Here is a 15,326-nt window from a genome sequence, read left to right on the forward strand (position 1 = left end):
AAAAAAAAAACAAACAAACCCTTTGGTGACCTGAATATCATGTTTATTTTGGAGCTGCTCTCTCTTTGAGTTTCCAAAACTCCCAGATGAAGCCCTGTTTTGCAGATTAGCTCTGAAGGATAACCATTTCCAATGACTTGGATTTATAAATTTTGGCTGAGCTGGGGATCCAATCCAATTCCCTCTTCTAAACAAACATAAAAGCGAAACACAAGTACTTTATAAATAAACGCCAACATCTCTTGGGTAGATTTTCAGGGCAATGAAGTTCATTGAGGATACCATCACAGAGGATGCCCGCGGTACCTGCAGAGACCCTCAGGGGCAGGAAATGAAGGGCTGTGCAGAAGAAGATAGCAATGACGAAACGGGTGAGTTGACCGGGTGCTGTGCTCAGTGGTCCCAAGTCACATTCGCTGCCTAAAGTGGCTGATTGACCTCCGTTCCCATCTGCTGATACTTCAGAAAGAGGCCTGGTTTGATGAAACTGACCCAATAGTTCAATGAGCAGCTGATGAAAGCACTATTTTGTATCCATGATGATTGTTTAATAACACATTCCTTCTTTAAAGCTCTGATTTAGGGCTGTGGGTATAGTTCAACAGTAGCGCACTTGTCTGCACACACAGGGTCCTGGGTTGGATTCCCAGTACCACTGTTGTATGGACAGACGAGGCAAGGCACCAAAGATAGCAGGTCCCAGTTTTATTTGGCTGCAGCCAGGTTCAGAGGGCACAAATTTTGCTGTAATCAATCAATCCCCTGAACCCCGAGTTCAGGGAGTTTCGGAGTTTTATACCCAGCATGTAAGGGGAGGGGCTCAGAAGTTCACATCTGCAGAAGTTCACATAAAAGCAGCTTTTTCTTTCACTGTTTTGGGCAAGTTAACCCTTCAAGGACAGCACCTGAGAAGGGGGGGGGGGCTTCTCCTCCCCTCTCCTTCCTCCCCTGCCAGCGGTTACCATGGAGCCCAATTGGTAACTTCTCTCCTCTTAGGAATGTAGATATCTCTGTGAAGCCCAGCTCAAGGCCAGAGGTCTTGTTTGCACATTTCTACAAACTACTCTACTGGATATGTTTATGAAAAACTAGTCAGGGGTTGTCCAGCACCTGGAGTGCTGGTATCTTCTTGGTTAGTGGCCAAGTAAAATAGGGTGACAGGAAAATAGGAAGTTTATCTACATTGAACTCTTTTGCAGAGACTCTTTTGCTGACAGTCCTAAAATCAGCCATGGTGGAGATTTCTGGAGAAGCCCAGTTAAGACTTTTCTGTGGAGAAAGGGGGTGCCACTTCACCATGACCAAAAAGAAAAGGAAATCCTAATTTAGCTTTTGAGGATGTTTCCTCTCATCTCAAAAGGAAAGTTTGAGAAAGGGTCCTCAGTCCTCTGCATCCACTGCATCATGATGGAAGTCCTTCTGCCTGTGCTGTCACACAACAAGGCACACACTAATCAAGAACTAGAACTTATGAATCACACTTTTCTCCCGGAATCCACTGGTTGGGCACCGTTTCTGAAATTTAGATGTACATTTGGGCTCACTGAGTCCAGCGGAAGCCCCCCAAAAGCTGAGGAGGGTGTGGCCACGAAGTCGAAAAGAGACCCCAGGAGCCCAGTTTCAGAGAACTCCATCCACTTTACTATTGCATGGGCAAGCTTTTTACGCATGGTCTGTTACTGGGCAAATTTAGCTGAGGGCCCTAATAATCCAGTGAGCCAGCAACACCCTTACCAGCAGCAACCAAGGGGCTAAAAAGGTCAGTGGCAAAGGCTTAAGGAAAAGGTACATGCTATGCACCTGGGGGTGGCCAGGTTACTAAGGGCTTGGTCGTGGTCAGTGTCCCAAACCACAAATACCTGGATGGTTGTGCTGAGCCCTAAGAGCCCCTCCCAAAGGTAGCATAGGCTGCTTTCCAGCTCCCGGCCCAACAGTACATTGACTGCCCCCCAGAAGATGTGGCTGGAACAGGTGTGAGAAGATTCCGTTCAGCCCTCGCTGGGCGACACTGACGCTGCCACCGGGACTTCGCATAGGTTCAAAATGTGCAGAGGATCAATTTCTATGCTCTCTCGGATAATTTCCATCAGAGTCAAGGATTTGACCCCTTGGTCCACCTAGTCTTTGCCATTGACTAAAAATCAGGAAGCTCTACCCACGCCGCTGGCTTCTGACCGCACAGACACAAGCCAGCAAGGCAGGCTCAGCTGACCATCTGTTTCCAAACAGCCCACCCCATCTCGCCCGCGGGGAACCCTTGCTGGGAGGAGCTTGGAAACAGGAGAGAAACCGGGGGCGGGGCCTGCCACAGGGGGTTGATGAACCGGCCACTCTTCGCTGAAGGTTGGAGCAGTGCAGAAGAAGGGAGTTGACAGGTTCTGTGCTCAGTGGTCCCAGGTCACAAGAGAGAAGGAAAAAGTGGAGCTTTCGTGGGATTAAAGAATGAGCATTTCCACTGTGAATGTTTGACTGATATTTGTGGGTGTGGGCAAGAGACAGACCCTGGGGACATAAGAGATCCTTGCAGGGGCACTGTGGCACATGTCTGTGATCCTAGGGACACAGAAGGCTGGGACAGGAGGATTGCAAGTTGGAAGCCAGTCTGGGCAACTTAGTGAAACCCTGCGTAGAATTTTTTTATTTCTTCATTTTTATGTATTTATTTTTAATATTTTTTTTAGTTGTAGATGGACACAATACCTCTATTTACTTTTTATGTGGTGCTGAGGATCCAACCCAGGGCCTCACACTTGTGAGCCAAGTGCTCTACCACTGAGCCACAACCCCATACCTTTCTTTATTTTTATTTTTTGATACCAGGGAGCCCAGGAGAGCTTAGCCACTGAGTCACATCTCCAGTGCCTGTCCCCCCGCCCTTTTTTTAAATTTTTGAGACAGGGTCTCGCTGAGTTGCCTAGGGCCTGGCTAAATTGCTGACTCTGGCTTTGAACTTGCAATCCTCCTGTCTCAGCCTCCCAAGTCACCTGTATTACAGGCATTTGCCAATGTACACAGCTCTTTCCCTCTATTTAAAGGAGCAGAACTGGGGCTGGGGATGTGGCTCAGTGGTAGAGCGCTTGCCTAGCATGTGTGAGGCACTGGGTTCAATCCTCAGCACCACATAAAAATAAATAAATAAAAATAAAGGATTGTGTTCACCTACTTTAAAAATAAATAAATAAAAATAAAGGAGCATTGTTGGTTTTGTGTGTGTGTGTGTGTGTATGAGAGAGAGAGAGAGAGAGAGAGAGAGAGAGATATGCTGGGGATGGAACCCAGGCCCTTGTATATGCTAATCATTTGCTGTACCACTGACCTTCACCCCTCCCAGTGTTGTTTTTCTCTTGAGTCAATTTTTTTTTTTTAAGAGAGAGAGAGAGGAGAGAGAGAGAGAGAGAGAGAGAGAGAGAGAGAGAGAGAGAGAGAGAATTTTTAATATTTATTTTTTAGTTCTCGGCGGACACAACATCTTTGTTGGTATGTGGTGCTGAGGATCGAACCCGGGCCGCACGCATGCCAGGCGAGCGCGCTACCGCTTGAGCCACATCCCCAGCCCTTCTCTTGAGTCAATTTTTATATTTTTACATCCATGTCTCATTTCCACAATTTTAGATAGTAGAAAATGATCTGAGAATGAGATTGCAGAAAGTGTCCTCCCCTTCTGATAGGTAAACCCTCTGCAGACCCTCCCTGTGTCAGTGATTCCAATTAAGGTTTTACATATATCTACTCCTGTGTTCCTGAAAACAACTTAGGAAATAGGAATTTCTGATACTCCTTGTACTGGGGAAACCAAGGCACGAAGTGTTCAAGTAATGGATGTAACAATCTCACTGCTAGTGAGAGGCATGACCTGGGTTCAAATTCAGATAGCCTGAGTCTTCTACTACCTTCCATCTTGACAAGGATCCAGGTACCTGACCATGGTGGTGCAGGGGGTAGAAGGGTCCTCGGAATTTGTCATTTGACCTCTAATCTGCTGCCCCACTGGGAGCCCACACCTGGCCTGGTCCCTCTCATCCACTCTCAATTCCCATGGCAGGTCCCATGCTCACAGAATGTGAATTTGTCTGTTGGTTCTTCGGTGACCATCAGGGGGATTGCTAGCAACACGTTCAGGTGAGTGCTCTGTAATGCACGTGTGGCCGGTGGAGGAGAAGTGAGAATATTAGTGCTTTGGGGCCCATTGCATCTATTAAAATGTTTACTTAGCACAATGCTGGCACTTGGCAGGTGCTGGTCCTGGAGCTCCTACAGCAGCAGGCATTAAACCTTTAGTGACTGGGCGACAGGCAGGGCCAGGGGCCTGGGGGACATTCAGAGAGTTTGAGCTGTGGTGCTTTGTCGAGGGACATAGACTTCTCAGGGTATGAACACCAGTAGGCCCTGGTCAGTGATTGCTGCTGCTCTTGGTTCTTGAGCTAAAGGACAGAGTAGCGTGTGTGTCACTACAAAGAAGGACCCTGCCCAGCCTCCTCTGTGCTCTGCCTTTCAGAAAGGACCCTCAGCTGCAGGTGGATTTCCACACTGACCGGGACCCCACATCTGACATCGCCTTCCACTTCCGCATGTACTTTGGCCACTATGTGGTGTTGAACAGTCTGCAGGACGGGGGCTGGAGAACCGAGGTGACATCCCACAAGATGCCCTTTCAGGAAAACCAACCATTCAAACTGTGCTTCTTGGTACTGAACAATGAATACCAGGTGAGTGCCCAGGAGCAGCTCCTACCCGCCCCCCCCCCCCCCCCCCCGGGGCTCTCAGAGGCCGACACAGCTCATCCTGGCCTGGCCCAAAGGAGTCTGTCATCCACAACTGCTCCTGCCTGGGCACTCTCTGCCTGCACTGCCCTTCTCAGTTCTTTTCCCAAATATGACCAGGATCAAGGTCAGCTCAGAGGCCCTTTCCACCAAGATGGAGCGTCTCTTCTGCCTTCACACAGCTCTCATTTCTGCTTATGCTGTGATTTTGATTTTCATAGAGCTGAACAGTTAAAATATGCACATGAATAAAACTATTTTAATCAGTCCAAAATTAAGTCTTCCTCTCACCCCTGAACTTCAGTCCTCCTGCCCATAACAATTAGTAGCTCTTTTACTCTCCTTCTAGAGATAATCTACTTCATATATATACACACACAATACATAAGTATATAATATATTGATATATATTGTAAAAATATACTGGTAACATATGTAAATATCTAAGTATATGTTATATATTACAAACCTTATATTTATATTATATAAGTAATAAACAAAACATCATCCAGGAAGGCTTCATTCCATCATGTGAAAAGGGTAGGAAAAGGTTTGTTGGTGCCCTGAGGGTGCGTGCCACCCACAAGGAAGGGACTGGCTGATACGGATGCACATATAAATGACGGTGTCAGTTTCTCCATACTTTACACTTTAGGAGCTAGAGCTTATTTGTTGTCAAAGAATATCTTTGGAGGAAGAAGCAGAAAGTAGAATAGTGGTTACTAGAGCCCAGGAAGGATGTGAGTAGAGGTGGGAGCTGGAGAGAGGATGATTAATGGTTACAGAGCTGTCCTTGCATAAGCAGAGTGACTTCTAATGATCTGTAGCATGGTAGGGAGCTATGGTTGACCATGAATTGTATGTTTCACATTAGCTAACAGACAAATTTTTTTAATACCAGGGATTAAACTCAGGGGCACTCGGCCACCGAATCCCATCCCCAGCTCTTTTTTGTATATTATTTAGAGACAGAGTCTCACTGAGTTGCTTAGCGCCTCACTTTTGCTGAGGCTGGCTTTGAACTCATGATCCTCCTGCCAGTATCCTCTGGAGCTGCAGGGATTACAGACATGCACCACATGGCCGGCTTAATTTTAATTTTTAATTTAAAAATTTTTTTAGTTATAAATGGACACAATAGCTTTATTTTATTTATTTATTTTTAGAGGATGGAACCCAGTGCCTCACACGTACTAGGCAAGCGCTCTACCACTGAGCCACAACCCCAGCCCTAGTATCCTGCTTATCAAATCATCTGTGCTCATCTACCTCTTTAAGAACATTGAGGGGCTGAGATTGTAGCTCAGTGGTGGAGCACTTGCCTTGCACTCGTGAGGTCCTGGGTTCAATCCTCAGCACCACATAAAAATAAATTAAAATAAAAGATATTGAATCCACCTACAACTAAAAAAAAAATAATAATAACATTGAGGTTTCATTCTCTACCTGCAGTAGTCCCAATCTGAGCTACTCAAAAAAGAAACTGCCCTGAGCCGTGAATGACTGCCAAGGATTGTGGAGCCAAAACACATTCCATCAATGAGCACGTATTGAGCACTAACTTCATGGCAGGCTCTTTGCAAGCTACAAGGATTCAAGGTTCATGACACAGTCCGGGCCGTGGGGATCTAGGGTAGAGAGGAAGCCAAGCAAAATGGACCATGTGACATAGAATGGTAGACCCTCAACAGAGAAAACACAGTGAACGACTGAAACAGTCACAAAAGATAGAAGTGTGTGTGTGAGGCTCTAGAGTACGATCAGGAGTGTTCTAGGTGGACAGGGTAGGTGCGAGGGCAGACACGGAAAAGAAGGCTGGACACTTGTACTGTATTTCTGACACGTTTTCTTCTCCCAGGTGATAGTAAGCGACGAGCATCTCTACAGCTTCATCCATGGCGTCCCGCCGGGTTCTGAGAAGATGGCAGAGGTGTGGAGAGATGTCCTCCTCAACTCCATGGAGCTCTCCTAGGGACTGACTGGGCTCCCCAGGGTTGAGGCATTCCCAGAGTCCATGAACAGAAATGATTCCTCCTTACCCCTTCCCTACCCTTGGGGATTAAAACTTTGCCAAACTTCATGGGATTTGCTTTAGAGTGAAAACAGCAAAACAAAACCAAACCAAGTGGTCATCACAAGAGGGGTGTGGGCATTCCAGGGGAGGGATCAAGAAATCAAAGAAGATAAATCTTTCTGGGACACAGAGAACAAAAGATAAGTCACGGAAATTTCTGAGACATTAGTAACACCATCCTTATATAGTACTTATTCGATGTCAGACACTGTAAACCAAAAACCCGACCCAGTTTCAGATGCCCAAACTGAATTTTAGGGAGCAGTCCACAGCCACAGACAGGACTGGGTTGGTGTCAGGGGAAACTTGGTCATTTGAGGAACATGAGATGAGATTTCTTAATTCATCCATTTGAAGGCTGTTCGTTTTGTATCGAGGCTGTGCCTTGTCTTGCGCAGGAAACGGAGAAGTGAGAACCTGAAATTCTCAGCCCAAGCCCAGTTAGAGAACCACAGAAGTTCAATGACGGGGTGCAGTAGTGCAAGTCTGTGATCCCAGCAGCTTGGGAGACTGAGGCAGAAGGATCGCAAGTTCAAAGCCAGCCTCAGCAACTCAGTGAAGCCCTAAGCAACTCAGCGAGACCCTGTCTCTAAATTAAAAAATAAGAGGAATGGGGATGTGGCTCAGTAGTAAAGGACACCTGGGCTCAATTCTGGTACAAAAAAAAAAAAAAAAAAAAGTTCAATGGCAGCCTGTTGGGAGCTGCCCTGAACGCAGATGCCTTTAGGTCCTGAAGCACTGGGTTCTGAACAATTATCGCCTTCAGTCTGGCCGTGCTAGGTCTAGGTCGGGGTAACTTGGGCGTTACCCCAGCTTCCAGGACTAGGCGTCACCTGCTGGGGTTGAGTGACACTCACCTGTTCCTTTGTAATCCTACCCCTCTGCCCTTTTGGGGATAGAATATTCCATGGAACAGCTTCCCCCAATAACCCCACCCCCACCCCAAATACGAGGCGTGCTCTCTCTCTTTCTTGCCTTCCTTGCCTCCTTTGTGGGAGCTGGTTCAGAACTCAAAGAAAAAGGTATTTCTCTGTCTCTGTGTGATTATTTTGTGCCAGCCCAGTTCACCTGGAGTGACCCTAACTGGTTTAGTCATATGCTGTGACAACGGCCCTCAAATAATGCCCCCCCACCTTTTTTCCTCTAATTCAAAATCTTACCAATTTATTTGGCCAGAAACCTGCAGGATCTATGTTTGAAAATTATTGTCTTGGTTTTAAATCAAGGAATATATAATTTATTATTGGTACAAGCACAATTTATATACATGGAGGCAGAGACCAGATTTTGGTTTTGCACCCATTCAGATAGGCCCTGTAGCATGACAAACCTCCCCAAAACATACTGTTTAAAACAATAATTTATCGTGTCTTCCAGGTCTACGGGTTCTCTGGACTCACAGGGTGTGTCATGTGGTTCTGATTGGAAGTAGGAAGGGGAGAAGCTTCTGGAGCATGTGTTGGGCTGGGCAGATGCTTTCCTCAGTCTAGTTCTTCACAGCCGTGGCTGAACCACCCTGGGCTGGCTGGTCATCTCTTCCTGACCTCCATAGCCATCTCAGATTTCCTCAGTCATGGACTTCAGATGTCTCATGGTAGCAGGGCTTACTGAATGGTGACAGGCTTTCAACAGAGTGACCTGTCCAAAGGGCTCAAGCAGAAGGTGCAAGGTATCATAGGACCTAGCTCTGAAAGTCATACAGTGCCCCTATATGTCTATTTTTTTAAGGTGTATCCCAGACGCAGCCCAAATCTAGGCTTGGTTATTTTGATTTGTGGTTCCTGGGGAGGTGGGAGAGCAGCCTTGGAGACCCATCACTCCACCTTCAGGCGCCCATGTTTCCGTGAACCAGAACACTAAGCCAAATTTAATACAACTATACCAATAGGTTGAAGTCCAAGATGATCTAAATCAGAAGTGGTGCCTATGAGGTGAACTGAATATATAGTCTCAGGTTTGGTTCTTATCAACATGTGCAATAAAAGGACAAGTTACCTGCCCCATTCACAACAAGAAATATAAGACTGAAACAGACACGGGGGGCAGGATATGAGGGCTTCTAGGGATTGAACTCAGAGGTACTCTACTACTCAGTCCCATCCCCAGCCCTATTTTGTATTTTATTTAGAGACAGGGTCTCACTAAGTTGCTTTGCATCTCATTATTTCTGAGGGTGACATTGAACTCGAAATCCTCCTGACTCAGCCTCCCGAGCCTCTGGGACTATAGGTGAGTGCCACCGTGCTTGGCTAACCTGCCTATTTTCAAGAGGGAGCAACAGGAGATGTATAGAATCACTGATCCATGTCATTTGTGAAAACAGCCAGACGCACATCTATCATTCCCTTTGGGAATGCAGTAATTGGCTCCGCCCTCCATTTCTTAACTTTTCTGAGTTCCTGCCAAGATGAGAGAGTGACAGCCCCTCTGTCTGGAAGGACTCTGGTGATCTGCTCCTTTGCAAGTCTGAGAACCACTTAGGAGAAATGTGATATCACCTTTTAAAAAAAAAAGGATCAAGGTGTATCTAATGAGGTCCTGATGTGGGAGGCCATTCTGAATGATTCACATTCTCCATCCGGGAGCAGAGAGGCTTTGACCGTCACTGCATCTCATAGTGACCTGGACATTGCCCCCATCCCAAAAGTTTGAGGACGCGTCTTCCGACATAGGTGTGTCGCCCTGTGGGTTGAGCTATGCTCACCTGTTCCTTTGTGATATTACCCTTTGTCCTGTTTGGGATAGAATGTTCCATGGAAACACCCTTTGTGTGTCCCTTTCTCTTGCTCTGCCTTTGGGTGTGGCCTTCCTAGACGTCAGCCAACATGTGACAGCAGACATCATGAAGCTAGACTCAGCCCCCTGACACCTGACCCCTTGCCTCATTTGAATGGCTCCTCCTCAATAAAAAGGGTCAGCGTGTTTCTCTCTCTCTCTCTCTCTCTCTCTCTCTCTCTCTCTCTCTCTCTTTCTTTCTGCGGACCCTTAAGGTCAGAGGAGCCGTCACAGGACCCCAAAGAAAAAGGCATCTCTGACTCTTGTGTGGTTATTTTGTGCAGCCCAGTTCCCCTGGAGTGACCCTGAGTGTTTTAGTCGTGAGGAACGCAACATCCTGTGAAACAGCGTCTTCATACATAAGGACTATGGCAGCCATCAATTTTGATTGTTGTCATCCACTCTCACCATATAATTGCCACAGTGTGTTCAACTCCAGCTTCACTAGGGCCTCCTTCCTTAGCCCTCTTCCAGCCTGACTTCCAAGTCACAGCCACCTGTGCCCAGATGATGACAGGCTGCAGACCTTTCTTCATTGTTTCATTCCAGTATGGGATAAAATTTCCTCCTGTCTAAATTCTTGGCTTCTGTTTAGACACATCTCCTTCCTTCCTTCCTTACGTCTTCCCTGTCTCTTTCTTGGTCATTCCTGTAGTTTGATTCTGAGCCATAGGACCCCAGTGTTAGTCTGTAATCCATTTTGGGGAAATCAGGCAATGCTTGCTCTAATGGATAGAATCTATCCTGGAGTCGTGACTTGCTGACCCGAGCATGACTTAGAATTCATAACCACTTGCCTTTTGGCTAGTGGCTACTCTGTCTAAATGACCTACATAAACCCACAGGGAGGCCCTGCTATGAAAACATAGAAATGTCTTCAGCTCTCTCCAGTCTGGGCTAAACCCCTGAAGGAATAAGTTAGACAATACTGTCCTTCATGGTAAGGTCGCCCAAACCTGGTTTTCCTCTGCTGTCCTGTCCACATTACTGATTAGTCATGGGCTTGGACTTCGCTTCTGAGTGAGGAGCAGGCAAGACGTAAAGAGTAAGAGGAGCCCTTGGTGATGTGCACCTGTATTTCCAGCTACTCAGGAGGCTGAGGAAGGAGGATCCCAAATTCAAGGCCAATCCGGGAAACCTAGTGAGTCCCTGTCTCAAAATTAAAATAAAAAGGACTGGGGATGTAACTCAGTGGTAGAGTGCCCTGGGTTGGATCCCCAGTACTACAAAAAAGAAAAAGAAAAACAGAATAAGATGGATTTTTATGAATCATAGCTCAAAATCTCTATGATGAGTAGAATTCACTTTAGATATTCTAAACTGAATTGCTGCAGATTTTCCTACCACAAATTCTTATTCAAAAAGTTTAAGACTAAAGAAATACTCATTTTTCATCAGCATTCCACACATGGATCATTTAGAAATTATTAAAGTCTTTTTCCTTCCAGATTTTTCTCCCAGAGGGACAAGTATTGTAAAAGTTGCTCTTTTGTTTTATATTCATGGAACTACAATGACAAAATAGACATACATGCACACAACCGGCTCATAAGCTATATATTAAGATGAATGAGCTGGGCGTAGTTGTGCATGCACACCTGTAATCTCTGTGGCTCAGGAGGCTGAGGCAGGAGGATCACAAGTTCAAAGCCAGTCTCAGCAATGTAGCAAGGCCCTAAGCAACTCAGCAAGGTTTGTCTAAAAATAAAATACAAGAAAGGGCTGGGGATCTGACTCAGCGGTTAAGTGCTCCTGAGTTCAATGCCTGGTACTAAAAAAAAAATTAAAAAAAGAAAGATGAATTGGAATCTCATTTCACACACTCACTGGCATGATATAAAGATATGTAGATCTCTCCCAACTGCCACTATCTTCAGCTGTTCCTTATCTTTTTTCCTGAAACTAGAGAAATCCATGTGGCTCGTGTGTAAATGGCAGTCTGAAAATGCCAAAGAATTCACACCCTCCAGGACCGGCCTTGATCAAAGACACTCCCTCTGCTGAGATGATTCTGAAGTCTGTTGTAGGCAGTTTTCCAATGTTTTCATGTGGGTTGAACTTCACTGTGTTGCAGCGGCTGACGACAGCACCCCTTTCCTGACTGCATTCCCTTCCCGAGGCTCTCCCACCCGCTTTTGATGCCATCTTGCTCTCCCAAATAAACTACTTGAACTTGACCTCAGGTCTCAGGATCTGCTTCTGGAAAGACTCACACCGAGAGAAATATGCAACGCTGTTCAACGGTTTTCCTTCTTGGCTACAACTTGAAAACTACCTAGTCTTCAACTTAGTGACACATGAAGACCCTTTGTATTTTTTCCTTTGTATTTTTTTCTATAGATTTTTTATTTAAATATCTTTTGATATGTTGATGGACCTTTATTTAATTCATCTATTTATATGCGGTGCTGAGAATTGAACCCAGTCCCTCACACACGATAGGCCAGTGCTCTACCACTGAGCCACAACCCCAGCTCATTTCCTATAGATTTCATTTTCTACTCTTCTAAATACAGATGGAGCATTACTTGTTATGCAATCTTGATGTGTTCCTAGAGCTCAGGCTTTTTATCAACATTTCCACCAAATATATGTCAATTATTATTCATAGCACACAAAGAATAAACCTGAAAAATATCCATCCCTAAATTATCTAAAAGATACAAACTATATAAACAGAACCAAGTTGATCTCAGTAACTATTCCTTGAACTATGTGTGCTTGCATTAGACATTATCTGTTTGTATTATTGCTACAATTTGTATAAGTGTTCCCCAGAGGTCTATGCATGAAATGCTTGGTCCCCAGGGTGGAGCTACTGGGAGATGCTGGGGGCCTTTAGAAGATGGGACCTTATGAGAGATCCTTAGGTCACTGGGGACATGTTCATTAAGGGGATTGTGGAACTCCAGTCTCATCGTTTCTCTGTTTGCTTCCTGACTCATGACACAAGAGTTCTCTCTCCCAGGTATTTCCACCATGATGTACCACCCTCCCCAGAGGGCCCAAGCAATGGGCCAGAACCATGAGCTAAACAAAGCTTTTCTCTTTATAAGCTAACTGCCTCAGGTACTTTATTGTAGCACTGAAAAACTAATACAATTACATATCACAATAACAGAGGGGAAGAAAGCTAAATTAAATCAAAGTGTATATATATAAAACCACAAAAGTCCAAAAATGATAATGAGCTTCTTTGTTAGTTCTTCCTACAATGTGGGGAGAACTGGAGCACCATACCCTATTGCCTAATCATGCCTAGCATCCTCTCCATAGTCCTGTGTGTTATGCCTTGAATTATGCAATTATGGTGAAGCAGATCCATTAAAGTGCCATCTGGAGAACACCAGACAGTCTAGGTGGACCAGATGGTCAGCATTTTCCAAAAGTTGTTTTCTCAATATGGGGCCTGGTTTTTGGAAAAGAGTAATATTCAAAAGAGCTCCTAAAGGAAAATGGGAAGATAGCTAAGCCAAAACCCCAAGTGATGCCAGTGGTCCCAGCTACTCAGGAGGCTGAGGCAGGAAGATTACAAGTTCAAGGTCAAGCTTTGACAACTTAGCAAGATCCTGTCTCAAAAAAAATTGAAAGGGCTGGGGAGGTAGCTCAGTGGTAGAGGAACCCTGGTTCCAACCCCCAGTTCCACAAGCCAAAAAAAAAAAAGTGATACCAGTGAAGAGAAAAGGGGTACAGCCTTGGCTGTAATATACACCAAAACTTTTGTAGGCTGCACATCACCCTCGAGTTCTAGTTACTTGTAAGCAGCAGATTCTCAATAAGCATTTGTTATCTTTTATAATCGAGTCCTAAGTATACTTTACTCTTTGAATTGTATTTTATTTTATTTTTATTTTTTTAATTAATTAATATATTATTTTTTTTTAGAGAGAGAGAGAGAGTTTTTGATATTTATTTTTTAGTTTTCAGCGGACACAACATCTTTGTATGTGGTGCTGAGGATCGAACCCGGGCCGCACGCATGCCAGGCGAGCGCACTACCACTTGAGCCACATCCCCAGACCCTGAATTGTATTTTAAATTGACAAATAATAATTGTATAATAGCTTAGTTAACCACAGGACGATTGGGATGTAGCTCAGTGATAAAAAAGCATTTCACTAGCACGTGCAAGGTCTTGGGTTAAATCCTAACGCGTGGAAGAAGTGGGGGGAGTTAGCAAATGTTTACAACCCCCCCCCAAAAAAAAGATGGGGAACTCTTGCTTTTGCAAGTAAACCTAACTATAGACCATTCCAAACGCATACTTAGGGTCAGTAATACTACGAGTAGTCTTGGAAAGGAAAGGTGCATGCCAGGTTAGAATAGCTTTCTGCACATTGATTGATAAACGGAGGGACTAGGGTCGTGGCTCAGTGGTAGAGCGCTTGCCTAGCACGTGTGAGGCACTGGGTTCAATTCTCACCACCACATTTAAATCAATAAGGTAGATGTGGTTCTTTTTTTTTTTTTTTTTTTTTTTTGGTTCTCTTTTTTTTTTTTTTTTAAGACAGAGTGAGATGAGAGAGGAAAGAGAGAGAGAATTTTTTAATATTTATTTTTTAGTTTTCGGTGGACACAACATCTTTGTATGTGGTGCTGAGGATCGAACCCGGGCCGCACACATGCCAGGCGAGCGTGCTACCGCTTGAGCCACATCCCCAGCCCCTAGACGTGGTTCTTGTCGCTTGGTTAGTCACCAGGGGCCACCTCTCCCACCTCCCATCCCTGAAATAAACTTCCCATAATTTTTTTTTTTGTGTGTGTGGTGGTGGTGGTTGGGGGGGGGGGGCTACTAGGGATTGGATTGAACCCAGTGGTGCTTAACCACTGAGCCACATCCCAGCCCTTTTTTATATTTTATTTAGAGACAGGGTCTCGCTCAGGTGCTATGGGCCTCACTAAGTTGCTGCAGCTGGCTTTGAATTCACCATCCTCCTGCCTCAGCCTCCCGCCGGGCTGCCCCAATTTTCCTCACCGCCCCGACCTCCACCCAAATGTGGGGCATTAAAGACGAATGCGCGCCCGTTTGCACGTGCACACGCACTGCACGCGCGCTCCCGGCGACACGCATGCGCACCAATACGCAGTTACGTTATTCCATTTTTTTTTTTTTTTTTTTGGAAGCAGGGAAGCCGACCCTGCAGTCCCAGATGTCTGAGCTGCGGTGCAACCCAGGTGGACGACCCCACGTGGGTGTTGTGCACATGTCTGAGGAGCCTGGGAAGTAGCTCTCCCTCTGCGTCTGTCTGGATCATTGCACATTCATCTCTGCGTCAGTGGCCCGCAGTCTGCTTGCAGAACTCGGCTGCGTTGGGTTGAAAAACTAGGAGTAATTACGTTATGTCTTTTACGTCTAAAGAAGAGGCAGCTATTTACAGAACCCTGCCTTTCTCTTTTGGGTTCATTCGAGATAGAGTCGTTTGCCACACCTACAATGAGATCGTTATTATTTTGGGAAAATGAAATAATTTTAATTAAGGGCGAAGAGAACATTTCTGGCACAGGTGTCAAGAGAATGATGTGAAGAATTATTATCAGATCTCTCCCCATCCCTTCGGAACTGAGGACTGACCCAGAGGCTGCTTACACCCCGAATCACATCCCCAGCCTTTTCTTTAATTATTCATTCATTCATTTATTATTTTGAGATAGTGCCTCAATAAGTTGCTGAGGCTGGTCTCGAACTTGCAGTGCTCCTGCCTCAGTCTCCAATTCTC

General features: G+C 45.4%; 2 protein-coding genes across 2 annotated transcripts in view; both read left to right on the plus strand.

The window, feature by feature from the left end:
* Positions 1 to 15,326, plus strand: part of DYRK1B (dual specificity tyrosine phosphorylation regulated kinase 1B) — a 196,138-nt gene that overhangs the window by 64,182 nt on the left and 116,630 nt on the right. The window lies entirely within an intron of this gene.
* Positions 360 to 6,732, plus strand: LOC308637849 (galactoside-binding soluble lectin 13-like; the record flags this gene model as incomplete). Its single annotated transcript, XM_081274703.1, has 4 exons — positions 360 to 371; positions 4,043 to 4,119; positions 4,496 to 4,706; positions 6,619 to 6,732. The coding sequence occupies 4 exons, from the start codon at positions 360 to 362 to the stop codon at positions 6,730 to 6,732; spliced, it is 414 nt and encodes a 137-aa protein (XP_081130829.1).

The sequence above is a fragment of the Spermophilus citellus genome, assembly GCF_964194105.1.
Source record: "Spermophilus citellus genome assembly, chromosome: 18".
Classification (NCBI taxonomy): Eukaryota; Metazoa; Chordata; class Mammalia; order Rodentia; family Sciuridae; genus Spermophilus; species Spermophilus citellus.